Source organism: Benincasa hispida, chromosome 2, assembly GCF_027475165.1.
Source record: "Benincasa hispida cultivar pf3 chromosome 2, pf3_genome.v1.1, whole genome shotgun sequence".
NCBI lineage: Eukaryota > Viridiplantae > Streptophyta > Magnoliopsida > Cucurbitales > Cucurbitaceae > Benincasa > Benincasa hispida.
In genome coordinates this window covers 4,484,226-4,512,125 of record NC_143479.1, presented here as the reverse complement: position 1 = coordinate 4,512,125, position 27,900 = coordinate 4,484,226, and the positions used below count along the sequence as shown (strand labels likewise).

Sequence of the window (27,900 nt, the reverse complement as noted above, 5' to 3'; positions counted from 1 at the left end):
GTTGTGGTTGGTAATGCATTTGTAAATAAATCTGTCAGGTTATCCTTCGAACAGATTTGTTGTATAGCAATGTCATCATTTTCTTCAAGATCATGAGTGTAGAAAAGCTTCGATGAAATACGTTTTGTTCTATCTCCTTTAATATATCCCCTTTGATTTGGGCTATGCAAGTTGTGTTGTCTTCGTATAATATTGTTGGAATATTTTTATTAGAAGATAAGTCACACGTTTCACGAATGTGTTGAGTCTTAACCTTAGCCATACACATTCTCGACTAGCCTCGTGAATTGCAATAATTCCATCATGATTTGAGAAAGTGGCCGTTATAATCTGTTTCACCGATCGTCATGATATAGTAGCTCATCCACATGTGAACAGATAACATGTATGAGATCTAGCTTTGTGTGGATCAGATAAATATCCAAAATCTGCATAACCAACTAGATCAAATTTTGATTCACTTGAATAAAGCAAACCCATATCGATTGTTCCTCGGAGATAACAGAGTATATGCTTAATTTCGTTTCAATGTCTTTTTGTGAGAGAATAACTATATCTAGCTAATAAATTTACTGAAAATGCAATATATGGACTTGTATTATTAGCAAGATACATAAGTGCACCAATTGCACTAAAATATGATACTTCGGGACCAAGAAGTTCTTCATTATCTTCTCGAGGTCGAAATATATCTTTCTTTATATCCAATGAATGGACTTCCATTGGAATATATAATGGATGTGCTTTGTCCATATAAAATATTTTCAAAATTTTTCCTGTATAAGTTGACCGACGAATAAATATTTTATCTCAATTTGCAAACCAAGGCAAAAATTTGTTTTTCGAGATCTTTCATCTCAAATTATTTCTTAAGATATTATATTGCCTTCGAAAGCTCTTCAGGAGTTCTAGTTATATTCAAGTCATCCACATATATAGTTATAATAGCAAATCCTGATTGTGATTTATTTATTAAAACATATGGACATATTGGATTGTTTTGATATCATTCTTTCAATAAATATCCACTCAGACGATTGTACCACATCCGTCCTGATTGTCTCAATCCATATAGTAATCTCTATAACTTTATTGAATACCATTCCCGGGAATTTGATGTATATGTTTCAAGTAGTTTAAATCCTTATGGGATTCGCATGTAAATATAATTATCAAGAGATCAATATAAATATACCGTGACTACATCCATGATAACTTGTAGAAATACATGTTATTGTATCTCTTTCATTTAAAATAATAAGGCAGAGGCATGAAATTTAGATAATTTATACCAATATATCTATACAAAAAAAAAAAAAAAAACAAAGCATGCAATCACATACTTTTAACGTATAACATATTTAAATTTTGGACTAATTTCGCTACTTCTATGCAGAATATCCTTCAGCAATCTGATGAACGTGTGATCGTATGTTGCATACCCATTGATGCGATCAAGCAAGAATTGCCAGAGAAGAAACGGAAAGATGATCGCATAAGCTACAAGCATCGAGGCATGACATGACATGGGCAGTGGGTGCCACGTCACAAGTTACGTTTGTGGCTGACAGGAAAGCTTTATTGAAGATTCAATGAACCCCTAACATGTTGTAGACGGTGCGACAGGGTATGGAATTTAGTGCGCCCCATCAATGCAATCATGAGTTAGAGAAAAGAAGTGCTCACGAACGCTTATAAATACCCATGCAAATGCCATACAAAATATACATCATAGGAGATGAGAATAATACCTTGAGAAGAGATTCTGCTAGAAGGCCCTGCCAATTTTCTATAGAAATTCCTTAGTTAGAGCTTAAGATTCTAGGGAGAGAAGAGGATAATATTGTTCAATTGCTTAAGTGAAGCAGCTGTAAAACGAGTCAGAGAAAGCAAGACACTGCGAACCACGACTTGACTCTCTACCCCTTTCTCTTTGTTTTGTGTATTTGTATTGTATTTCTTGTATTGACAAATCCAGATCTGCAGTATGAATACATGTTTGTTATATATCTTATATGTCTTTTTTATCAACATAATCCGTAGCTAAATCGCCTCATAGGTTGAGAAGAATGTAGCTAACACGACTAAATAACTGAAGAACATGCGATTAACTTGTTTTATGCATGCTTATATTTGTTGCTTGAATCAATTGAGAAATTTTTCTAAGCAAAGTTAATATGAGTTTGAAAGAATTTAGATTAGGACCTCATAAAACAATAAAAAATGTTCCTTAGAAATAAGTACATTCTCTGCATATTACACCTATCGCATGCATCTTAGAGATAAGATAATGTGGTAAAGAACACTGAAAAGTGTTGGTCGTAACATTGAGTGTATAGCTTGATTGCATAATCCATCTAGTTGTTTAAAAAGAGATAGTAAAAATCCTTCTCAACTCTCTTATTGCATAACTGTTATCCAACTTACACTGCTTCATTTAAACATAATTCTCATCGCATATTTAGATTTAAGTTAGCTTATCCAATCACCCCCTTGAACATTTTAACTTACGCTAAGAACATATTTTTAGTTTCATCGTGCGCTTACTAACAATCCCTGCGTTCGACTCTGGACTCACCAGGAATTCTGGTTAAATTTGCACTTGGGTTTGACTAGATAAAACTGAGCATTAAATCTCATAAGCATTATAAGGCGTTGGTTTATCATGCGATGTAAGGATGTGTGGATGCGATGATCATGCAAGTTTTTCTAACAAAGCCCAAGTATAAGCCTTCTTAGGGTTCTAGTAAGTCCAGGGTCGAACACAGGGATTACTAAATAGATATGCGACGGACTCTCTGATCCTATTGCGATGGTGACAAAGAAGTAGATGGTGATTTAACTTAGATTTTCTAATGCGATGGAATTAAATGCGGAGCGATGAAAGGGGTGGTGTTGTAACAAGTATGTGATGAAGGGGTTGATAAGAGATTTAGCTAGCATTTCTTAAGATTTTATACAAGTCATGCGATCATGCTATACACAAATATTACGCACTACATTTCTCAATGCATAATGCCACATTTTCTATTTCTATGATGCATGCAATGTGTATGGAATGTAGCAGATAGAACTTATTTCTAAGTCTCTACTCTTGCTCATGCGATCTAATCCGACTCTCTTAAGTCTAGATTCTGTCTTCAGACTACTCTCTCAAGTACTCCAAATGATGAATGAAGCATACATAAGACAAAATGATTGTCTCTCTTTCTTGCTATTTCCGGCAGCCTCTCGACCTCCCCGAAAATTAATTTCTTCTTATTTATAAACTTATTAGGAAAAGCAATTCTTCTCACTAATGATTGCGTGGATGGGCAACATTAATTTCCATACCCTGTTGCGTCGTCTGATAATTACCGAAAGTTCAATATATTTGCAACTCCCATTGTTTTAATAATTTGAGCTTTAATAACTTGTATTTCTACCAGTTATGACATTATTATTTCATCGCAATCCATGTAAAAGTTGGAAATTAATAATTTGCAATCCATGACATTATCATTTGCAACTCCCATTGTTTTAATAATTTGAGAAGTAAAAGTTATCCCCATAAACCAACACGGGTCCTTTCAGCATATTTTGTCCTCACTCACATGCATCCTAGGAAAATTCCCAACCCCAACATAGGATTGCTCTATGATTGAGCCACCGAAAAGGAAGGTGCACCTTGTTGGTGTAGGTAGTAAATTTCAATTCTTTTAAGCCTTTTTTAACCATACTTTCATGTCTTCAGGATCTCTCTCATTCAGATGTGATATCTGATTAGAGTTCTTATGATTGAGCCACCGAAAAGGAAGGTGCACCTTGTTGGTATAGGTAGTAACTTTCAATTCTTTTAAGCCTTTCTTAACCATACTTTCATGTCCTCAGGATCCCTCTCATTCAGATGTGATATCCGTTCATTCATGTACCCCTTCTAAACTTGGGTCATTACAATCAATATCAAGTCTTTGTGGAAAACCTTGTACAACCAGTCTTGCTTTATATATTGTGACCTCATTATTTTCATTTCTTTTCCTAAAAAATACCTATTTGTATCCCACAGGTTAAACACCTTCTGGTGTTCAGACTACTGGCCCAAAAACCTGACGTTTTGAAAGTGAGTTTAGTTCTGTCTCGATTGCTTATTTCCACTAAAGCCAATCTTTTTTATGTTGACATTCTTCAACAGATTTTGGTTCAAGATCATCATTTTCAGATATAATATCAAAAGCAATATTATATGCAAAAATGTTGTCAATAATTACATTAGTTCGATTCCATCTTTTTCCTGTAATGACATAGTTTATTGAAATTTCATTATTGTCTTTAAGTATTTCACCTTTCTCACTAGTCATGTCGAGGATTTTTTTATGGGTATTTACATCCTCAACTAAGTCTTTTTCATTATTAATTATTTTTCATTTTCGAGGATTTTTATTTTTGGAACTCACTGGTCTACCACGCTTCTGGCGTGTTTCAGACTCATTAGTGATAACTTGTTGTGTTGGGATATCAATTTTTTATGGAACATTTGCAGCTGATATATGTGACTTAGTTACTTTCTTTGAATCTATAAATGCATCTGGTAATTAATTTGCTATATTTTGCAAATGAATTTTTTTTCCCTAAACTTCAAGTTCACATTGATCTGTACGTGGATCTAAATGAGATAATAACGATGCATTCCATGTAATTTCTTTTTACAACTTCTTAATTCCTCCCCCTAATGTTGGAAAATTTGTCTCATTAAAATGACAATCAGTGAATCGTGCAGTAAATACATCACCCTTTAAGGGCTCAAGATATTTAATAATTGATGGGGAATCATATCCAACATATATTTCTAACCTCTTTTGAAGACCCATCTTAGTGCGTTGTAGTGGAGCAATAGGAACATATACTGCACATCCAAAAATTCTCAGTACTTATGATTGTAACGAGTACTTATGATAAGCTATTGGCCTTATGCGTACCAAGTGACGCTGCATGCAAAATAGCATATCCCCATACAAATGAAGGAAACTTGCTCTCATAAGTAATGGTCTTGCAATTAATTGTAAAGGTTTTATAAATGATTAAGCTAAACCATTTTGTGTATAAACATGAGCTACAAGATGTTCAACACTTGTCTTAATTGACATACAATAATTATAAAAAAACTTGGGATGTAAATTTACCAGTATTATCAAGACAAATGATCTTAATTATATAATCAGGAAATTGTGCTCCTAACTTAATTATTTGAGCAAGTAATCGTACAAGTGCAAGATTTCGACCTGATAATAAGCACATGTGTAACCATATGCTGGATGCATCTATTAATACCATAACATATTTAAATAGTCCACTTGATGGGTTAATGGGTCCACCTATATCACCATGAATTCGTTCTAAAAATACAAGTTATTCAGTCCCAACTTTAGCTGATGATGGTATAATTATTAATTTTCATTGAGAGCAAGCATCACATGATAATTCATTAGATTGAATAATCTTCTGGTTCTTCAATGGGTGTTCATTTGAATTCCCAATAATTCTCCTCATCATTATAGATCCTGGATGACCCAATCAGTCATGCCAAATTGTAAATATGTCTGGATTCATGAACTTCAAATTCATTGTTGCATATGTTTTAATTACTCGTATATGAGTATAATACAATCCAGAAGATAAAGCAGACAACTCTTCCAATATACATTTTTCATTTGAGACAATGGATATGATATATAGATATTTCACATTATTCTTGCTATCGGTCTCAATATGATAACCATTGCAATGTAATCTTTAAAACTTAGAAGATTTCTCTTTAATTGACTAGAGAACAATGCATTGTCAATTGTAAATTTTGTTCCTCTAGGCAAAATAATATTTGCTTTTCCAAAACCTTCGATCAAGTTTACAAAATATGATATTGTATTTACTTTTGCTTTCAGCATTGTCAATTTGGAAAAGTATTTTTTTATTTGTAAGTATTATATATGTAGTTGCACTATCTGCCAAACATAGATATTCTTTGCTAATTTTTGAAACACCCAACATATGAAAATGATCTATGTTTCTTCAATAAAAGAAAATAATTACAATAAAAAAAACAACATTTAAAATATACAGAAGTTATTAAAAAAAAACATAAAGATAAAGAAAACAACAGCATTAAGTCTAGATATTCTCAAAGTCAACAGAAATACTTGATGTGTCACCAACTGTGCCAATCTTTTCTTCAGGAGATTCGAAGAAGTCCGCTACATCCAAATTTGTCATGTGGGATGGGTCAAATATGTCATTATCCTGGTATGTAAAATTTGCTTCCATATTTTTCTCTTTTTCCTCCAAGGAGGCTTGATAGAGGTCAAGTATTTTGACGTACAACAGGTACGTGACCAATGCTCAGTCATTCTGCATCGGAAGCATTTATTTTCAACATTCTTTGAACTTTTATCTTGTGGAGCTTTTCTTTTGTAATCATCATTTTTTGTGATTCTTTTAAAATTCAAATTATTGGAATGAACACTATGGAGGAAATCGATTTACAAGATCCATGAGCGGACGCGGATCGTCAAAATCTCATTTTGACTGAAAACAAACATTTACAGTAAAATATACAGATTATGTATCTTGATTAAAAATTACAGCATGCTTTTGAACAACAAAAGGGTTCAAGTAATTATGCCTTTGAAGAACTCTTCTTCACATAAATCCCTTGAACTGTCATGAACTACTCGAACAGTCACGAACTCTCCAAACAACAAGAAGAACGAACAAAAAATGTGAAAACACTACCACTTGGTGACCTTGGTATTCTTGGGGTGAGAACCTAGTTGTGGTAGGCTCTGGCTATTTTGGTTGTGAAGGAGTAAGGAGTTTGGAGGAGGAAGACGATTGAGGAAGAAGAAGACTATCGTATAGCTTTTTGCTTCAATTATAGACAAAGAGTCTATCGTATAGACTCTCTCAATCTATCGTATAAATTTTTTCACAATTCATGTATCATGGACATGGAATAATAAAATCATATTTTATTTATTCCATTTTGCCACAAAAAACCAACTAACCTCCTACTAAGGTGGTTAGAGAAAAAAAGGATTAATTATCCAAATAATTAATAATATAAATAAATACGATAACCAACTTACCATATTATATTTATAACCTATAGTTTTAATATTACATCACATACAACATAATTATAGTTATTTTCTCTATTTTATGGCATTTAATATAAATCATATTTATATTAAATTTAATAACTATGAATCTCATTCATATAAAAAAAAAATATTTGAATCACATTCAAATATTTATTCCACCAATTAAACTATAATGTATCAAATACATTGTGTCAATTATATCATATATAATTAAATCAATTTAATTATATCATATATAATTAAATTATCTCTTATTAATTTGAACAATTCAAATTAACCCATAAACTAATTCTCAACTAAATCCTTTTGAGCTACCAAGGGGACCTTATGGACATGTAGCTTGAAACTCCAACGGTACGTGAATAATTAATTATACTCCTTAATTACATTATCCAGCATCCGTTAACTGTCGAGCACTCCACTAAAGACCGACAGCTGCACTCTTCGCACTACAGATATATTTCTGTCCATTGGATACAACCAATTAACAGTACGATAACCCTTTACAAATTGCTCGTAAGTACAGCTGGACCAAATTATCGTTTTACCCTTATAGTTACATTTAACTTCTTAAGTACCACTGATTCCTCTAATAAATAATAGATCATAGTCCCACTATGACTAAACCCCTCCCAGGGCAAGAGATGGTGTGATGCCACATTGTTCAAGACCCGGAATTAGCCCTTAAGGGAGCAATTTATCTACTTACCCTTACATCGGGGAAGAAGTGAATTCCATCTTGTGTAGTTGAGTTCCCAGCTCCTCAATCAGATGAATCCCCAAAATGGTAGGCTTGTTGAGTCGACAATCTGGCCACTCTCACCCATACAAATCAAAGAACCGCCCTCATAGACAGGAGTTCACAACTTATTTAGGATTAAAGTTATGTTACCTCTGGTCATCCTAGTGAAATGAAAGCCTCTATTGTAAACAACGTTATATAATGAGACTAAACATTTTGTGGTGCGATCTTATACAAACTTTTTTGTATAGAATATTCTCGCTCACATGACTAATACATGAATGATCAGGATCAGATCATTTGTAGTACTTTACAACATCTGTAATACCTACAAAGCGGGCTATACTCGTAGTGTTACCAGGATAAGGTACCCAACCTTATCCATATACTACAGACCATTTAGGTTATCACTTAAACATTATCCACCTATATGTCTCCACATACATATTTAAATTACAACGATAACCTTGGATGGTAGTATATTAGTTTGTGGTTAATGCAACTAAAATATCACATATTTCATAGACAAAGTGAATAAAATATCAAATATAATTAATCACATATAAGTTTGTTCATACAAGGTTTACAAACTATAGGACCTTACGAGATTTAATGCATCAATCCCAACACATTACGAAAATAATAATTATTTCTTCTTCTGCCACGGTCACGACATCGACCGCGACCACAACCTTGACCACAATTATTATTAAAATTCACAGCATTCACTCCAGGGAATGGTGTTCTAGTTGGTTGAGATTCATGACTTTTCATCAATAACTCGTTATTTTGTTCGGCCATGAGAAGACATGAAATCAATTCAGAATACTATTTAAAACATTTCTCTCGATATTGTTGCTGTAGGAGCATATTTGGGACATGAAATATAGAAAATGTTTCTCTAACATATCGACATCAGTAAATTTCTCTCCACATAACAACAATTTTGGACTTATTTTAAATAATGCGGAGTTGTAATCACTTACTGATTTGAGATATTGTAGCCTCAAGTGCAATCACTCATAACGAGTTTTAGGAAGAATAACTATTTTTTTTATGATCATACACCTCTATTTCAGATTTTTCTACAAGATACAAGGATCTTTTATTGTAAGATACTCTATTTTCAATCCCCCATGGAGATGATGATGAAGGAAAATCATAGTTTTTGCTTTGTCCTGATTGGATGTTGTATTTCCTTCTCCATTGTTTCTCCCAAGTTCATAGCATCCCAGTGAATTTCGGTATCGAACATTCATGACAAATAATTATTGCCATTAATGTCAAGGGCTGCGAAGTCTAATTTTGTAAGGTTTTTCATGGCAACACTATCACAAAATATTATATTCATATTATAAATTTAATATGTAATAAATACGCAAAATAACATTTAATTTATTAATTATAACGAACAAGGAAAACCGACATACATTTAGGACCTACCATTAGCAGAGAAAACGATAGGAGCTCGTGCTGATAACATGGTATGAAATTGAGGAACACAACAGAAATACGAATATGAAAAATATAATATAATAATAATAAATAAATAAAAACTAGAATTATAAAATTGGACAATATAAATTTTTTAGTGGAATTTGGTGTGGATTTCTCACCAATGGGTATATCATTTTAAGATCCACCAAAGACTACTATTTGTAGGAAAAATGACAAGTAGGATATGAACTTACATTGACACCAAACATGAATTACTACAAGGCACATGGACAACATGAATAGTGACACATGGTCTTTGGGACACCAAGTTGAGCATATTTTTCTTATTATAATATTCATAATACACATCTTCATTATATACTTTGAATTTTATTCCATTTTTAAATTTCTATATTCTCAATGGTTGAAAACTACATAATTTTAAGGGCAAATATCAATTTATACTCTTGAACTTTAGAGATGTATCAATTTAAACTCTAAACTAATAGTTGTAACAATTTAAACCCTGAATTTTTTGTATAGCATCAATTTAAACCCCAAACTAATAATGGTACCAATTTAAACCTTTAACTTTCATAAGCATATCAATTTAAACCTTAAACTTTCATAAATATATCAACTTAAGGCCCAAACTTTTATAAGTGTGTCCAAATAAAATATATTAGAGAATTTCAATCGATACACTTATGAAATTCAAGGTTTAAATTGATATAATTATTAGTTTGGGGTTTAAATTGATACATCTATGAAAGCTCAGGATCTAAATTGACAAAATAATTAGTTTTAGGGTTTAAACTGATACAACTACCAAAGTTCAAAGGCATAAATTGATATTTGCTATAATTTTAATAAATCTTAAATTTAATTGCTCGAATTTAATTTTTAGCAAAATTGGTTAAATAATTTTCATATAAAGAAATACAGTATGCAAGTACATTTTCAAAATTTATAGTAAAAATGTAATAATCAACAATAAACTAAGAGCGGGGGGCTAAATTTAAAATTTACAAAAGCTAAAATTGGACAATGGGAAGAATTGGACTAAAACTAAACAAACTTCAAAATATCAGGACTATTTTAACCAAAAATCCATAGTATGCAAGTGCTTGTGAATCGAATTTAATTTTATGTAACGTGTACGTGGTGGGATTTTTTTTTTTTTTTTCTATTTGTGAATGTCTGAGCCGGCTTGTGTGTATATAGACTAATCTCATAGGATAACCCACTTGACTTTACAATATTTGGATGTTAAGTCAATTTTTAGGATATCAAATCCTACGTAGTTGGACACCTTGGATTGAACTCATTCCCATAAACCCTAGATTTATCACTATGATGATGCAAATGTATAAATGTAATAACTAAATAACTACAAACAAGTTGAATTGTAACTATCCTATATTAAGTTAAAAATGTAGTCCCTAAACTATTAGATTTATGTATATCTAGGGTATAAAGTTTTAGAAGTGCCTACTATGTTCGTAAACTTTCAATTTTGTATTTAATAAGTTCATAAAATATAAACATTGTTTCTAATTAGACTCATGATAAATTTGATTATTTTAAAAAAAGATTATTTGATAGTTGATTTGTTAGATGTAAAATTAAATTTTAGGTCTAATAAAATCTTAAACTTTCAATTTTACGTTTGATATATATATATATACACTCTTAAAAAGTATGCAAAATAGGTTAAAAGTCTATTAGATACAAAACTGAAAATTTTATTAATTTAAACATGTATGTAATTGACATACGGGTGGATTATGTTTAAGTAATAACCTACATGGTTTGTAGTATATAGCTAAGGTTGGGTGCCTTATCTTGGTGACACTATAGATACGACCTATTTTGTAATTGTTACAAGAGTTGTAAAATGTTACAAACAATTTGATCCCGATCTTTCATTTGAAGACATATGAGTGGGGTTCCTATACAAAGAGTTTGTATAAGGCCGAACCGCGAAATGATTAGTCTTTTATTATAACGCTGTTAATTGAAGATATTAGCATTTCATAGGATGACCATAGGTGACTCAACCTCAATCATGAGTGAGTTGTGAACTCTTGTCTATGACGGTAGTTATTTGATCTGTAAGGGTGAGAGTGGTCATATTCGTCGACTCGATATGCCTACCATCTTGGGGATTTGTCCGAGTAGGGAGTTGGGAACATAATTGTATAATATGAAACTCACTCATTCTCATTTTTGGGTAAGTAGATGAATTGCTCCCTTAAGGTTGATTTCGGATCTTGGACAATGAGGTCTCACCCTCTCATGGGCCCATGAGGGATTAGCTCATAGTTGGACTATAAACGGTTTGTTCATTAGAGGAGACAGTGATACTTAAAGTGTTAGATGTAATTATAGAGGTAAAAAGGTAATTTGACCCAGTTGTAATTATGAGCGATTCGTGAATGGTTGACTTACTGTTGGTTGGTTATATGACATTACTATGCGAATATTGTACTTATGAGTCTTTAGTGGAGTGACCTACAGTTAATAAATGTTGATTAATTTAATTAAAGAGTTCAATTATTTAATCTTGTATCATTGAAGCTTCTAATATGTAGGTTCATCAGATCACTAAGGATAAACACAATAAACAAATGTTTTTGGAATAATTTAAATTGTTCAAATTATTCAAAGGAAATAAAGGTATAATTTATATTAATGTGAGTTAATATAGAATATAACGTATAATGTTACACTATAATATATAGTTAATTATAAATATGATTTAAGATGAGAATATATTTGAATAAGAAATATTTATTATATGAATGAGAATCCTATAAAAACTATATGTTAAAATTAACATGAATGAGATTCGTATTTAAACCATAGGTTATGAGAGAGTCATGCATTTGAATATAATTTAAATGCATGTTTAATTAAATATGTGATATTTAAATAAAATTACAAATAATTAACGAGATTAATTAAGTATTATATTAATTTAATTAAAATTGAATTTGAAAATTTGATTTAAATTAAATTAATTTTTTTTAAGAAGTAACTCCCCTGCATGACGTGGAGGGAGAGTTAACGCCCTTTCATGTATTTCTTTGGATGAATTCCTTCATTCTGTCAGTGCTACAGAAAGACAGAAAGAAAGAACAAAAAAGAACTCTTTTTCAACCTCTCAACCTTTTTCCTCAGTATTTTCCTTGTCACTTTAAAAACAAGCAAGATCCCACAATCTAATTCCTTACTTGGGAATAGCAAGATTTTCTAAGTGGTAGTGTCCTTTTTGTTCTTGACTAAATGGGAAAGGAGCTTATCGTTGGTGCTATTTTGGTTCGTGACGTTTTCATGAGAGGAACATCAAGAAGAAAGTCTTCAAGGGCAAGTTCTTCTCATCCCTATAACTAAAAGCATGTTGTAGATTAAATATGTTTATCCTGTATATCATGTGTTTTCTCTGTTTTTCATTGTTTCAAAAATGAATTGCATTGATACATGTTTTCATGCGCTTCCACTATAGAATTCTATTCCTTCAGTTACAAGGTCCACTCTTTAACATTCGCTTGGGATATGTGCAATATTGGTGGCATCAAAATTGGTATGGGACTTAAGGTTGCATGGTGTTAGAAGTTGAACTCGATTCGATCATTTCCTCTTTGGTGAAGCGGAACAAGTTTGAGTAGTCAACCTCGGACTCGAGGGTTTGACTTTTCTATTTGAAGACGCATAGACCCAAGATTGCTTGTCAAATACCTTTGGGCTTAGGATTAGAGATGTCCACGGGGCGGGGCGGGAACTAGGAAAGTTTCCCCATCCCCATCCTCACCCTCTATTTCATTCCCGTCCTCGCGAAATTCGTGGGGATCGGGTTCCTCGCGGGAAAAATTCTCCCTTCCCCCTTTTTAAATGAGTTATTTCCAATAAAATTTCCATTCAAAGAAAATAGTATAAAAAATCATTATAAAAATAGTACTATTATATGTGTAAAATTATAATTTAATCCTATAATTTCTAAAAATTAAAATTTAGATATTACAATACAAGTTTTCCATTTAAATACTACAACATTTATGGCTTAAGGTAGAAAGTCTTAAAGGTTAAAATAATTCAAAAATATATTAAAGTACGAAAATGTTGAAATAAAAATTAGAAAATAACTAACTTTTTATACCACAATTTTTTGTAAAGAGTATATAAATAAAATAATAATAATAATTATTATAATAATTAAAATAATAACAATTATTATTATTATTATAAACCAAATATGAGTTAATAATAATAATAATAAGTAATTATTATTATATAAATATAATTATACAATATATTCATTGGGTGAGGGATGGGAACGGGGAATATAATCCCCGTCCTTGTCCCCATTTAGTCAATGGAAGAAAAAATTATTCCCACTCCCTCCCTCATTCCCCGTCGGATTCCTTAAATGGACATCCCTACTTAGGCTTGCTCATAGCAACCCTCAACATTAACTAAAATAGACATATACGTGAAATTCCATGAAGTAAAAAACTAGTCTGTATGATTTTAAAAGTTAGAATTTAGGTTTTATGATTTGATAAAATCTCATAAATAGTCGATCATAGTTTGATAAAATTCTCTCAAATAATAATATTTTTAAAGAATTGTAAGTATAGCAAAAACTATTAATAATAGATATTCAATTATGAATAGTTTTGATATAGTTAAGATTTCGAGATTTGAATCTAAATTTTAGTATATCGATAAATTCTATTCTTTTACTTTGGGCATGAGCGCAATGTTTGGAATGGTATAAAATAATATTTAGTGGGCCATAGACAAAATTCTGTTATGTGTAAACGATTATCCCTTCATCATAATTAGCAACTGGCAGGCGATGATTCTCATCCGAGCTCCCACTCGTAACCCAATATCTCTGTACTGACAGTAAGAATCAACAAATTCTTTCTTCCTTCCATTTCCATTTCCATTTCCACTTCCATCCATGTCTGCGCTACCTTCTACGGCGGCTCTTCAGTTTCTCCCACACCTTCCATTGCTAAAACCTGAAGTTCCTCTTCTTTATTGCTGTTCTTGCGCTTCTGCTGCAACCACTTCCTCCGCCGTCTCCACTTCCGCCGCTTCGATGCGCCCAATTGGCCCTCTTATCCATCCCGTTTTGCTCTTCGACAGCTTCGACAGCTTCGACACCCCACTGGACACCCAAACTTTTCTTGCTACTTTCAGTGTTTTGGTTGCCATTTCTCTCTCCCTCTTTCTTGGTCTTAAGGTATCAGTCCTTGAATTCTCTCTCGTCTTATGTTATGGCCTCTCTTAGGGCTTTCTGATGAATCAATAGTTTGAAAGTTGTGAGGATTTTGGTTTAATTTGTTAACCTTGTTGGTATGGATTGGATTCTGCAGGGTGGTCCTGTGCCATGTGAGCGTTGTGCTGGAAATGGTAACTATAGTTTGTTTCGGAGTTGCTTTCTTTATTCTAAAATTTTCAATTTAATGTATTCAGAATTATGGAAAGGGGCGAGATTCTGTTTATGACGATCCCATCATACTACCAAAATTTACTTAGCCGTGAATTTTGAATGAAGTAGCAATATTAAGGGATTCGATATTAACTTATGACTACGTTACTCTTTTGGTCATCTCCTAGCACTGACTTTATTTATTGATTGAATAGTATTACAACACCCAAGTCCTTGCTTTCAAGTGTTCAATGAACATTACAGCTTTGGATGCATCATATAGGAGTACATATGTTGGCATTAATCCAGAGGAAGCACTCTTGATCATATTCTTTGTCTTGAACATGTGCCATGGTTGTAAATTGTAATTCTGTAAACTGCCCTATGAACCAATCTCTACTCTGTATTCAGTTTCTCAATTATTTTTGTTTAGATGGTTTTGAGTTAATTTGAAGACTAATAAGTTGGTTAAGGCATATATCCTCGATCAAAACGTTAGAGATTTGAACTTCTCCTCTCGCATCTTGGTGAACTCAATTTAACCTTTGACTAGCAAATATTTGGAGGGAGGTCATTGCTTGTCTTTCACATATAGATAGATTATGTGAATATTTAATATTGCAAATTTAATGTCTTGATGCATTTTGATTATGGTATCTATATAGGAATCCCACGTTTAAGGGTTGAGAAGCCTTCCTCAAAAGACCAAAAAGAAACTCCTGGTTCATTTTAGGAAGGAGTTGATAGTTTTAGCTTTTTAGAAAGGGTAATGATTAGGTTCAGTCTAGGTTGGGTTGCATTTAACCCCATGCATCTCCTTTACTATACATAGTAGAAAAAGAATAAAAATAATTCACTTTTAAAAAAAAAATTGCCACGTGACAGATTTTTATTGTGTGCTGTCTGGGTTGTACAATAGGTAGGTGTAGCCTAGAATGTACCCAATTTTTTGTCTTTAGAAATGTAGTGTCACTAGTAGACTTATAGGCTGCTACATCCATTGAATTTATACATGGGAACTGTGCAAGTTTTCCTCTTTTATTTCTTTTGATTGTTAATGAGTATCGCAAACGAAATGGTTGGAGCTTCCAGGGAATAAAAAGATTAATGGCAACAAACATGTTAGACAGAATTTGCAAAAATTGTCAAGAAAATATGAATAGTTCCCAATATCAATGAAAACTGACAAAGGTTACTAGGACCTAAACTACGATGCATGTTCACGTCTCAAATTCATAATTGTTTTCAATGTCGACCTATAAATTAGCAACATTTGTTGGAGTCTGAACTTTTCAGATTACATTGAATATAGAATTAGCTATTAACTGCTTTTGATATAGTTGGTAATCTGTGTAGAGGCTAATTCTCCATAAATGAATGCTTTTGTCTCAAAAGTTTCTTAAACATCTTATTACTCAATAATTTGGCTAACTATGTCAATGTGCAGGTGGCACAAAATGTGTTTTCTGCGACAATGGTAAGATGCAGCAACAGTCAGGATTAGTTGACTGCAAAGTGTGTAAAGGTGCAGGTATTTACTTTTTTTTATACTTTCAAATTACATCAAGCATTTTTTTGTTTTTTACCACGACTGATGGCTAGTCTCAGTCTGTGTCCTACAACATGTTGGTTGTTGAGGAAAAAATATAATGTGTTTATGTAGAAGTTTTAGCCCAATTACCACTTTTTAAGAGATATATCAAAGAGTACCTTGTTTTTAGTTTTTATTACCAAAATGGCTAGATCTGACTGTCTATTTATTCTATAGAAGAAAACTTTCCGTGATCCATTTGAAGGTTAAGATATGCTATCACTTGGTTGCCAATTTTGTTAAATTCCATTATTCTTGGCCTGGGTGCAAAGTATTTTTAATATTTAGAATTTTTTGCCTTTTGATTTGAAACTTCCTTTCATATCACAATTTCATCATTATTTCTTTTTTCCTTATACCAATTTAATTCCAATATTGTAAGTTCTCTCTCTCGTGTGTTAAAGGTATATTGATCTCTCACACACATGTATTACATTATTATATTTTGTATGTTTAAGACTTTAGTTATTCACTTGTTATGTTGAGTAATCAAGTCCTTTAATCAAATTTGAAACTTTTTTATTTCTCTGCAGGATTGATCTTCTGCAAAAAGTGTGGGGGTTCTGGATATTCCAGACGGCTTTGAACCTTCAAGTGAAAGGTTTCTCGACGTGCAATGTAATTTCTGACATTGTATTTCAACTTACGCAGGGTAACTATTCCATTTATTGGTATCATTGAGTCCTATAAATAGTTTCTCCTTCATTAGAGGGCTGTCCAATTGTTTGTTTCATTTTCTTATGTAAATTAGTTTTCCTATAAAAGATGAAAAGGGGATAAAAGTAAAGTCGAGTTAGGGGTATCCAATTCTCTCTCTGGAAATACATATATATTATATTTCAACAAACATATTTAGAATAGTTTATTGAAAAAAAAAAAGATAAAAAAGGGGATCAATCAATAAGGCATAATCGGCACAATCATCTACACCTGCACATATACAGAAATTGTGGCAACAGTTAAATGAAAACTTAACTGTGTTGTAGATCTCCTTCCCCTAACAATAATTTCGCCTCCATAACCGAAGAACGAATGCCTTTCAACTCTTCTTCCATTTTTTCTGATAAAAAGCATGAGCTACGCCTGTTATCCTCTAATAATTGGGTCATTTTTTGGATGGCTACCGACTTCGCAGTTATCAATTCCTCCATCCTTCTATGCTCCATTTGCAGTTCTTCTTCCAAAATTTTTATCTCTGCCTCCTTCAGACCTGCTTCAAACATACATTCTTGGTAGTCCAAAATAATGTTCTCAAATTCTGTTATTCCAGCATCTTGAATTTCCAACAGCGTCTTCTTCTCATTGATTACCCCCTGCATTGCAACTTCCATTTCGTCGGCTGACCTTGAAGCTTTCTGTACCTCCAACTGAACAGCTTCAATATCACTATCAACCTTTCTAGACTTCCTCATCAAATCTTCGAGTTCCTTTCTTATGACCCCAAGTTTTTCTTTAGCTAGCTTCATTTCATTTTGCAACTTAGTTTTCTCTTCTGCAGATTTGAGTAAATCCGTAGCTCGACCAGCAAACTGCCAGTTCTTTGGTTGGGGATCTGTTTTCTCAATATTATCTATTGCAAAGAGGACCTTGTCGCTTTCCTGTTTTTGACTTTCTTCATCTATTTTAGATTTTAAGCTTGCAAGGTTGCTCCTCAGTTCCACTTCAGATTTTTGAATCTTAATATGTCGAGTCTCGATTTCATCTTTGCGTGCTTGAAGGAAGGCCAACTCTTTTTTCCTCTGGTCCAAATAAGTTTTTGAAGCATCTACTCTTTCTCTTGCCCTTGTTTCTCGTTGTTCAAAATAAAATATTGAAGAAGAGAAGTTAGTTAGAGAATATCTCAAAGCACAAAACTTATTCTGTGCAAGATCTCTACTTTCTTGCTTTTCTGATAAGGCCAGTTTAAAGGATTCAACCTCCTTCTGCTTTGACTGAACTTCATCTTCCACAATTTCAACCTGTTTCGAGAGTTTATCAGCCTCAAATATCATCTTCTCAAGTGAACTTAAAACAGTGACAGTTCTGGTTGACTCTGAAAGTTGTTCATCTGCTCTTTCGAGCTTCTTCCTGATCGTATTTAAATCTTCAGGTAACATTTCTACAATAAGAGCTGCTGGTGGTTCAATTTCCATACAAGTTCCAACATCCATCTGTTTTACATCGTCCAAACTAGACATATCTTTCTCTTCAACAGACTTGTCTTCTTCATCCAACTGAGTCCCTCCCTTGACATCGAAATTTATGTCGGGACATAATTCATCTCCAACAAGACCATCATTTTGTTCTTCACTAGATTTTTCCTGGCTTTGAATGGACTTGTTGCTCACTTCCGCTCCATCGAGCATTTCCATTTCAAGTGGTACAGATTGAAAGACCAAATTTTGTGCCTCATTGGGTTTGAGAGTTTCTTCAACGCATGCCTTGTTCATCCCATCATCAACTCCAACAAACTTCTCAATGCAATCAGACTCTCCTCTGGTGTCGACTTTCGCACGTTCTAAAGAGGAAAGCATCTTTTTGAGCTCATTTTTCTCCTGCATGGCCCCTTCATACAAACTCATTAACTTATCATTTTCCTCGTGCATTTCCACTAGCTGTTGCTGTAGCCTCTCAACCGCCTTCTCATGAGCCTCTTTTTCATTGGAAATTTCGGCCACTTTATCATCATTTTGTGCAGTTTCAACTTTATTTTCATTTCTGTACTTGCATTCAGAAGCTGCCGTTTCGTACAGTTCGATGAGTTTATTGTTATCCTCTATTAAAACTCTTAGCTTCATCCGCAGTTCATCATTCTCTTTAGATAAGGCTATTGCCGTTTCATGAGCATTTGCTTCTCTTTGGCTAGCAGCAGCAATGGCATCGACCATCGTCATTAACTCGATTTGGTCACTAAAATTGATGGTGGATGTGTCAGTTGATGCCAAAGGAAGCTCAACTTGATTAGCTCTATCCGCAGGTCCAGTATACTGCTCAGACCCCAATTTTGCTGCCAATTCATCTACATGCCTGCAAGATCAGATGTACTGAGTTGTCATCATAGAAGTTAAATTTAAGAACCAACATTATAAATAATAATAACAATAATTATAAATAGCAAGACTCTATTTGGTAACCATTTCATTTTTTGTTTTTGGTTTCTCAAAATTAAACTCATTTCCTTCTCATTTCTTACTATGATTTGCATCTTTCTTAAGTTCAATAGTTGAATTCTTAACCAAATTTTAAACATTAAACCAAGTTTTTAAAAGCTTTATTTTTATTTATTTTTTTTAGTTTTCAAAATTTGACTTGATTTTTTAAACAATTGGTAAAAAGTAGATACCAAAGGAAGAAATTTGGAGGTGAAAATAGTGTCTATAGGGTTAATTTTCAAAAACAAAAAAGTTAAAAATCAAATGGTTATCAAATGAGGCCTAAACGAAAACTCTCACAAAACTAAATAACATTTTCAGATAAATGGACTATTATAGCTGTTGAAAACATTACAGAGCATATAACATTACCTTTCCAACTTTTCCTTTTCTTCAAGGCAGAGTTCAAGTTTCTTGCGAAGTGTATCCACTTCGTCTTGGTTATGAATGGCCTTAAAACATTAATATTCACATCATCAAAACGTAAATATACAATAGCAATCAAGGAGAATATATCTGAGAAACAGAATTAAGCTTCTTCTATATTGCATTTATATTGAAGCAACTACCTGCATGCGAAGGAACCCATTCTCCTCATTAATTGAAGATTTCCATGGTGATCCTCGCTCCTAAATTCGAAAGATGCAAAGAACCGTGAGAACCTCATTCACTGGGAGTAACTGATGCTTCAGAAATTAAATTTATCGAGCAAACTAGTTATACGGCTATTAATTTATTGCCCAATTCCATGTTCTCCCTATATAAAAGTAATGAAAGAAATGTCCTGCAATTGAACTACAGAAATACACAATCAATCATAAATCATGTTCAACTGTCATTAAGACTGAAGTACACAATCATTCTTCATTCGATTCTTATAGTTAAATGGGAACTCTCTCCTATTAGGGACAAAAAAGTAAGATAATATCTCGGTCTGACCTGATTGGTAAGAAGAAAGTTTTCGTCATCGATATCTGCTATCATGTCTGAATTTCCTTTCTGCTGGATGGCAATTTTATATAGAAGTTAAGGGAATGGCAGTGAAATTCATTTAATGATATTTCACCAAAATTCAGAAAAAGATCTGTAGAAGTACCTGGATTGACGAGGGATCTGATTCATGCATAAGTTTCCAATCAAGTGCTTCCAGTAACTGTAGATTTTCTTGCAAGAAACATGACTTCATTAGAAACTAAAATTTGTTGCCATTAATCCTAAAATAAAATGTGAAGGATTCTATTTAATCCCTTTACCTTGTTCTCCAATACCATGATCTGGTCGTGCACCATCTCCCGTTCGCCCTCTTCGTAAAATGACTTCAACCTGTAGACTAATGCAGCTTAGATAAGGAAAGAAAAAGGAAAATTACTGATGTTGTTGAAATTAGACTAATTTTATAGTGTATATATTTCTAATATACGAATCTTATCTCAAAATTCAAGATCAGTTCCACATTTATATTTGAAATGATTGCATATGATCCTGAACTATAGTAAGCTCCTCTAGTGTACTCGAGAAGAGAAAGAACCTACCTTCTAATTTCTTCCTTCAAACGCAGGTTTTCCATAGCAAATCTGGTCACCTCTTGGTTCCTATCAACTTGATTTTTCAAAACCTCAATTTCCTTCAAATGTTCCTCCTTTTCTTTCAGCAAGTGTGTTTCTGCAGAGATCTTTCCAGAAGCAACTGCTTCCAACCTTTTTATTCCTGCTTCTCGAAACCGTAGTCTCATTTTAAGGCCTTGTATTTCATCCTCTCTTTGCTTGGCCTAATCATACCAAACAAGAATAGTCAACAATGAGAAACTGGATATCTTCTACGAAAGCAAATGCCAATCACCATGCCTTTGTTCCACCTTCTAACATTATTTAAATTCTTCATTAATGACAAGGATAATTATTTGTGGAAGTCTGCTGCGCGGCCATGAACCAAGAAGCAGCATTACTTTGGTTAACGTACCAGTTGCATCGCTGCCTGATTTTCGTTAGTCAATGCTTGCAATGCCATGTCCTTATCCTTTTCTCTTCTAAAGGCCCCAACAAGGGCAATTTCATAGTCTCTCCTCTGAAATATATCAAAATTAATAACAATAATTTCAAAATAATTTCCTCCAAGAGGGTAACGGTCGGTACCTGAGTCATCCTTTTCCCAGTTGTAAGAGGACTCATTGATCCGTAAAGTCCATCCCATTTCAAGGTTCCTGGAGATCCCGGAAAGCTTACTGCTAAACTGTCGTTATCTTGATTGTCTCCTCCTCCACTAACCAAACCCCGTAACCTGGAAACTTCTTTCTGAAAATTGAACAAACGCGTGTAAATTACTAGCAATAACCCGAATCAAACTTTTTTTAACTCGGAAGCTGCAGTTAGTTAATTTGTATTTCATATCTTTTTTCCAGTTTCATATAGAAATCTTAACAACCCGGATGAAAGAATACAAGCCAAGTTCAAAGTAGACATCTTGATACCTTAAGTTGTTGAATCTGCAACCTCATGGCAATTACATCTCCAGAAGTATCTTCGTTCACAATTGCCTGAGTGAGAGCAAAAATTTTATGATGAGCGCTGAAGAAAATTGTTGATGACATTACTTCAAGTTTCAAAATATAATTAAATAAATATCTGGTGGATGACGAGCCCATATTGTCTACCATCTTCAGCAGAGAAAAGAAAGCATACAAAAGAGACTACCAAACATACATTGTTCTTTATAAATTTAGCACGTTGTGCAAACTTCAACGTGCTTAGCGTTTCCAAAGAGCAGCTGCAAGGACCGAAAACAAGGTTTCCAAAGATTCAGACAAGCGTAATGGGAAAAAATCATCAATAGGATTGCATACAGACAAAATTTATGAATAATACAGAAAAAAACCTGAACCCCAAAAAGAATTTATCCACATGATTAAGTGGGAATTAGTAAAATAGCAATTCACTAACCAGCTTGAAGGACTGATATTTGCAATTATGATCGTTTTTGCATTTCCTCCCAAAGAATCCTGATACAACACAAGTTCATAAAACAACAAATAAGTTGTAGTAAGACTACAAGTCTACAATGAGAAAGCAAACAAAAATTACATTGGTTGTACGCATAGTGTTCTAAAACATGTAAGCACTAGGTAGCATTTAGCAAACAACTTGAATATTCAATACCATAATCCTAAACCTGCATTCTAATACAACTCATCATTTAATTTAGCAATTACTATTGTACTGAGAAAAGATATTTCATCAAAAAATAACAATGATGTTTAATCAAAAAATTTATTTCACTAAAAGCTGTTGCCAGCAATCAGTTCAGCTTCAAACTTGTCGCAGTGTATCAAAATTACAACACAAATTCAACCAAAATCGCATGATAAATAAACCTGAGCACATTTTAATGCAATGCACAATAAAACATTTTAGCTGATATGAACAAAAGAACATCGTGTCATATTCATCACTTTTTTTTAATGAAATATATGATTCCCCATTATTGAAAGGGATAACGACCCTCCAGCTATCTCTACAATCGTATTGTCCAGTTTAGGTATAAACCTCCGTGGCTTTGCTTTTGGTACCACCCAAAAGGGCTCACACCAATGGAGATAATTATCCACACTTATATATCCATGATCACTTCCTTCCCTAACCAATGTGGGATTTTATTCTCATTCCTAACAAGTATTACTACACAGAATGTTTCAAAGAAATCAAGTTTCTTAACTTCATAAAAGTGAAATAAAATTTTGTTGATATAACAAACTACATTTCGATACCTGAAGCAGAAATGTTAGCTTGGAGTCCCTGTAAGGTACGTGAAGTGACTTCCCATTGGATATGTTCACTAGGTTCATTATCACAAGCCTGTAGTTTTAAACACGTTCCATAACAAAAATACTTGAGTTCAGCAAATTATTCTGGTTGCTACAAATTTAAAAAATTGAGATAAAAGCTTAAAAAGCATACCCTAATGTAGAAAGAGATTTGTTGATATTAGTAGCTTCCTTAAGACGTTCACCTTCAGCTCCAGAACTCTTCTGCCTGGTTAGGATCCATGTATAAAGCTCAAGAATAAAAATCTCAAACGCATAGGTGGAAAGCATGTGCATGCTCATGGAAGAAAGTGAAACTGATTGATATATTTTTCCTTCCTAAAATTAGATATTTCAACCTGGGTGTATGTTTTTCTTAAACTTGGATTGCTTTTTATAGAGACTTATTAAGTTTGCTGTTTTGAATTTATTCCTGGTTGTATGTTTTTCTCTATTATGTTGTTTTGGCTATGTTCTTGTATCTTTTTGCTTCGAATTTCTTGTATCTTTGAGCTTTTATATCTCTTTTCATTTACCTAAAGAAAAGACTCGGTTTCCTTAAAAGAAAAAGAAAAAAAAGGTATTTCAAGCACTCACACAGATGAAGATGATATGATAACATGGTGAAAAGTGCTGAAAATTTTGACTGGCTTCTTTAGAGTGAATTACATTGTCATCTTGTTTTATACTTTGCGTGGGAGGAAATTTCTAGTACTATGGGAGTACCATACACCCTTTGTTCACACCATAAATTTGTCTTCATAAATATTAGTGGACTCCACGTTAATGTTAGTGAATCTCACTCAATCTTTAAAAGCATGTTGATGTGGCACACAATTAATGGAGGAAGTATGGAAAATTTTCCATATTACAGTAGTATAGGAAAGTCTCGCTTCATGTGGAATAGTAGCAGAGTGGAAGGAGGCGGAAGGAGGAGATGTTGGTAAAGATGGATAATTTACCTTTCTGATCCAGCTAAATCAACAAGATTAAGTCGAGCAAAACGATGGTGAGTTACGCCTTGGGATTCCCACTAAGAAACATTAAATTTACTGTCAATTATCTTAAACTGGAAGCAATAAAAGGTTTACCATTTGAAAGAGTTCCAAACTTTTCTCCTTAAAAATTGGATATCGAAACTTACCTTACTCTCAATGATGCATGTAAATACACTATGGGAACGACTGCTAGCACGATTCATATTGGTGGATGCCACCTTTCTGTTTGCAGCACCCTGAAATCATAATGGGGAACTTTCATTTTACATGCACAATTAAAGTCAGCAAATTATTCCTATCTTGTAATCTCCTGGACCTTTTATACTGATGTGCGTATAATGAATACTGAATGGTTGAAAAAAAGCTTTGAGCGTCGTGTCAATAGGGATTAGTAACTGATTTCAGCCCACCATTCAAGATATTTATAAAATGCCATTCAGAACCTACCTGAATAAGCTGCTGAAGAACATCTCGAGCACTTGTAACTTCTATCTCTTTGAGGTTCTCTACATAAACCCCTTTCTTACTGTCTTCTCTTATCTGTAACGTATTAGGAAAAAAATGTTACTTCAAATCCAACTCCAAACTAAATTGTATAAAGGATAGTAGGAAAATTAAATGATTGATTCAAATAAATTCATAAATCAGGAGGAGGAAAAATGAAGATAAAAAGTTGCTGATTCAGGACATTCCTATTCATAATCATTTTGATTCAATTCCATTTCGAACAGGATCTCTTGTAAAAACTGAACAAATAACATCATAACTAAGCAAGTTAAAGATTTTGCTTACGTTCTGTGATGCCATTTATGCTTCCAAGCGTATCGCATTCAGTTACTAAAGCTTTCTTTTTTATTAAAACAATTCTTACAAAATATTACTCTTACCTGTAAGTTGTTAGATGATGGGTCCAGAAGATCAAGTATCTGTTCGTTATATATTTCCAGAAATGAGCATCTACAAGTGTACTTCAGCTTCTCATCTTTCCGAGCTTCTTTTTCCTAATAGATCATAATCAAGTTAACTATTGTTACTGAAAAATTTTGCAATACTTATAGATGTAACTGCTAAAAGGCATTGGAATCAGCAACCAAAAGACCATCCCAATGAAACCTTTCTAAATCCCGAATTGAACATAACAAAGAGATGCATACCTTTTGGATTCTCGTGAATAAGTATTCAAATACTCTAGGTGTCATCCCACAGTTGACACTGTGCCTTCGTGTACCTCCTTCAATATCTCCCAGCATGGTGTGAGTCTTTCCACTTCCAGTCTACACATAAAAATTATAATCACTGAAGCTTAGACCTCAAATTGGAGAAATATATACTCACAAAAACGAGTGTACTCAAAGAACATCCACCATCAGTCACACCAGAATTCAGGAACTATATGAATATTTATCTATTTTATATGTTACTTTGGTACACGTGATCTTCATAATTCTTCAAAAGAAAATGCTAGAAGCTTTACCCAACATGTAGAATCAACAAGGAAAGTTTGAACGTCTTACTTGGCCATATGCAAACATGCAACTGTTGTAGCCTCCTACACAGTTATCCACCATGGGTAATCCAGCCACTTTGAAAAGCTTCTCCTGTAACACTGCTAAAGTAAGTCCCAATAAACAGAGTGGGTAATGGAAGAACGCATACACGATTGGAAAAAACTACCTGGCTGACATTCTCATCTGCAACTAAATCAAACGTAAAGCGTGATTCAGGATGCCCTGTCCATGTAACAGTCTGACAGCTTTCTTGCCTAACGCATTTTCCATAGCCTTGCAAAGATACTTCTGAATTACTAAGTGGGCGAATCCTTATGATCACCTGTATTCATAAGCTGGGTTTATTAGCCCTCAAAACACGCCATATAAGGACTAAAACTAGAAGCGCTGACTCGGCATGACCAGGTAACCACCCAGAGCTAACAACAATTCTTCATTCTGAGAACCATACGTTCCAAATACTTGGATAAAACACAAAATCTGGATAAGTTTCAAGTAAATATGTTAAATGACAAGATCTCCAAGGATAATATTATCAAGATCGCCTGCAGAGGTAAGCTGAGGCAATAAACCCTGAAAAACACAGCATATAAAGACATCCACGGATTTCTAATACTGATTCGTCATGAGCAGGTAACCACCCAAACAACAGTTCTTCAATTCGAGAACCCATGAATTCCAAATACTCAGATAATTAATATGAATTAGGCCAAACTTCCAAATGTAAATTAGCTGTGTAAAGTTTGTGCTGCCAGCTGAAATTTTTTATGATTACTTTGAACAGGAAAGGCGAAGAAATTACAGAGTTAATCTCGACATGATTGTCATCACCGCAGTTAATTGAACATAATTCTATGAAACAAGGCCACCCAAGGGCCTCACGATAAAGTTATTCGGTGGTCATTTTACAATAAATGTAATTTCTACGAATTGCAGATCTCAAAGATTTCCTGCTCTCAAGTCTCATCTACAAAATAAAAATCAGCAGAACAACAATTGAGCTATGAAATGGCCCGAATGTCCACTATTATAACGAACCTCTACAACTAACTTCTGCTATCCAAATCAACATAAACCAGTTCGTTTTTCCTCAAAACTTAGGGTTTAAAATACAACCAATTCTACCAAACAGTCCCAAAGTTACCTGCACATTGTGATCCTTCCAGAACGATGGATCTTCATGAAGCTCAAAGCACTGGCTGGACGATCCAGTAACATCACTGACTGCGTCTTCATCGCTGAACTGGTCAATACTCCGTATAACCGAAGTCTGAGTGACACTCTCCTTGGTCGCCGATTTAAGAAAATCCGGTGAACCCCGTGGAGGATTGCCACTGCTCAATGCATGATCCTGAAACCCGAATCGGCTCTTGATTGCACTAGCCGTATCCGATATGAACGGCATTGCTAGTGGAAATTAGTTCAAATTTCTTCCTGTGGATGAAATTCTTTCAGAAATGCACCGATCTTCAGCGAAAATGGAAGAAGAGAGGGCTGCTGTGAGAGGGAGAGAACAGAGCAGAGCGGAGCGGAGCAGTGATTCGAACGATTTGAAAATGAGGGATCTTCGAAAAGAGAGGGAAAGTGGAAGACGGATATAAGATCAGACGATGGACGGTCAGGATTTGTTGTGAGGATTCAATAGTTTTAGTTTTTATGGCCGTTTGAGTGCCATTTTAAATTTTAAACTGTCCGGTGTAGATACTTTTCTTTTTTCGCTTTTCTGGAGTAAATAAAATAATAATGTTTGAATTACCATTTTGCCTCCCTAATTTGTTTAATTTATTCTATATATTTTTAAATATATAATTTTAGTTTCACTATTTTCAACAAATATTATAATTATTATAAATATATTAAATTAGATACAATGTAGATGGCTATTATAATGTCCATTACCCATGTGTCATTTTCCCTTATCTCATGTGTTGTCCATGTGTCTCGAGTGTCCATATAATCCATTCCCTACTTACAAAATTGCCTATAAACAGTGACATTTGGTGGGTTTTGGAAAACAACCAATCTAAAATGATTGAATAAAGTGGAGAAATTCATCTTTTGTTGTTTTATTTAGGTTAGATTATAAAAAATGTCCCTAAATTTTCACTTTGTGTTAGAAAT

The 27,900-nt window shown here is 33.6% G+C and overlaps 2 protein-coding genes across 4 annotated transcripts; one reads left to right on the top strand and one right to left on the bottom strand.

Annotated features, from left to right (window-relative positions):
- The first annotated feature begins 14,096 nt into the window (after positions 1-14,096).
- Positions 14,097-17,193, top strand: LOC120071687 (thylakoid lumenal P17.1 protein). 2 transcript variants are annotated; one of them, XM_039024064.2, is made up of 4 exons: positions 14,097-14,566; positions 14,700-14,736; positions 16,203-16,286; positions 16,880-17,193. In XM_039024064.2, exons 1-4 carry the CDS (start codon positions 14,282-14,284, stop codon positions 16,930-16,932), a joined length of 459 nt encoding a protein of 152 aa, XP_038879992.1. In that variant the 5' UTR covers positions 14,097-14,281; the 3' UTR covers positions 16,933-17,193. The 2 variants fall into 2 exon arrangements, with proteins under 2 accessions (XP_038879992.1, XP_038879993.1); XM_039024065.2 differs by having other exon boundaries at positions 14,128-14,566; positions 16,203-16,280.
- On the bottom strand, positions 17,147-27,409 carry LOC120071685 (P-loop containing nucleoside triphosphate hydrolases superfamily protein). Of its 2 annotated transcripts, none has more exons than XM_039024062.2 (22): positions 26,924-27,409; positions 25,946-26,101; positions 25,786-25,869; positions 25,426-25,545; positions 25,159-25,272; positions 24,719-24,811; positions 24,418-24,507; positions 24,236-24,306; positions 23,428-23,502; positions 23,238-23,325; positions 22,414-22,472; positions 22,177-22,240; positions 21,945-22,010; positions 21,610-21,768; positions 21,437-21,541; positions 21,010-21,245; positions 20,731-20,800; positions 20,574-20,630; positions 20,417-20,479; positions 20,047-20,106; positions 19,850-19,929; positions 17,147-19,352 (listed from the first exon to the last, which is right to left on the bottom strand). In XM_039024062.2, exons 1-22 carry the CDS (start codon positions 27,182-27,184, stop codon positions 17,318-17,320), a joined length of 4,206 nt encoding a protein of 1,401 aa, XP_038879990.1. In that variant the 5' UTR covers positions 27,185-27,409; the 3' UTR covers positions 17,147-17,317. The 2 variants fall into 2 exon arrangements, with proteins under 2 accessions (XP_038879990.1, XP_038879991.1); XM_039024063.2 differs by having other exon boundaries at positions 20,417-20,476.
- Between the last annotated feature and the right edge of the window lie 491 nt (positions 27,410-27,900).

Excerpts from the sequence above, each read along its gene's own strand:
- LOC120071687 (XM_039024064.2), top strand. The coding sequence starts at position 14,282 with ATGTCTGCGCTACCTTCTACGGCGGCTCTTCAGTTTCTCCCACACCTT. Across the intron at positions 14,567-14,699 it reads CCCTCTTTCTTGGTCTTAAG|GGTGGTCCTGTGCCATGTGA; the intron begins GTATCAGTCCTT and ends TGGATTCTGCAG. Across the intron at positions 16,287-16,879 it reads CAAAGTGTGTAAAGGTGCAG|GATTGATCTTCTGCAAAAAG; the intron begins GTATTTACTTTT and ends ATTTCTCTGCAG.
- LOC120071685 (XM_039024062.2), bottom strand. The coding sequence starts at position 27,184 with ATGCCGTTCATATCGGATACGGCTAGTGCAATCAAGAGCCGATTCGGG. Across the intron at positions 26,102-26,923 it reads GGAAGGATCACAATGTGCAG|GTGATCATAAGGATTCGCCC; the intron begins GTAACTTTGGGA and ends TTATGAATACAG. Across the intron at positions 21,246-21,436 it reads ATCAGGCAGCGATGCAACTG|GCCAAGCAAAGAGAGGATGA; the intron begins GTACGTTAACCA and ends TGGTATGATTAG.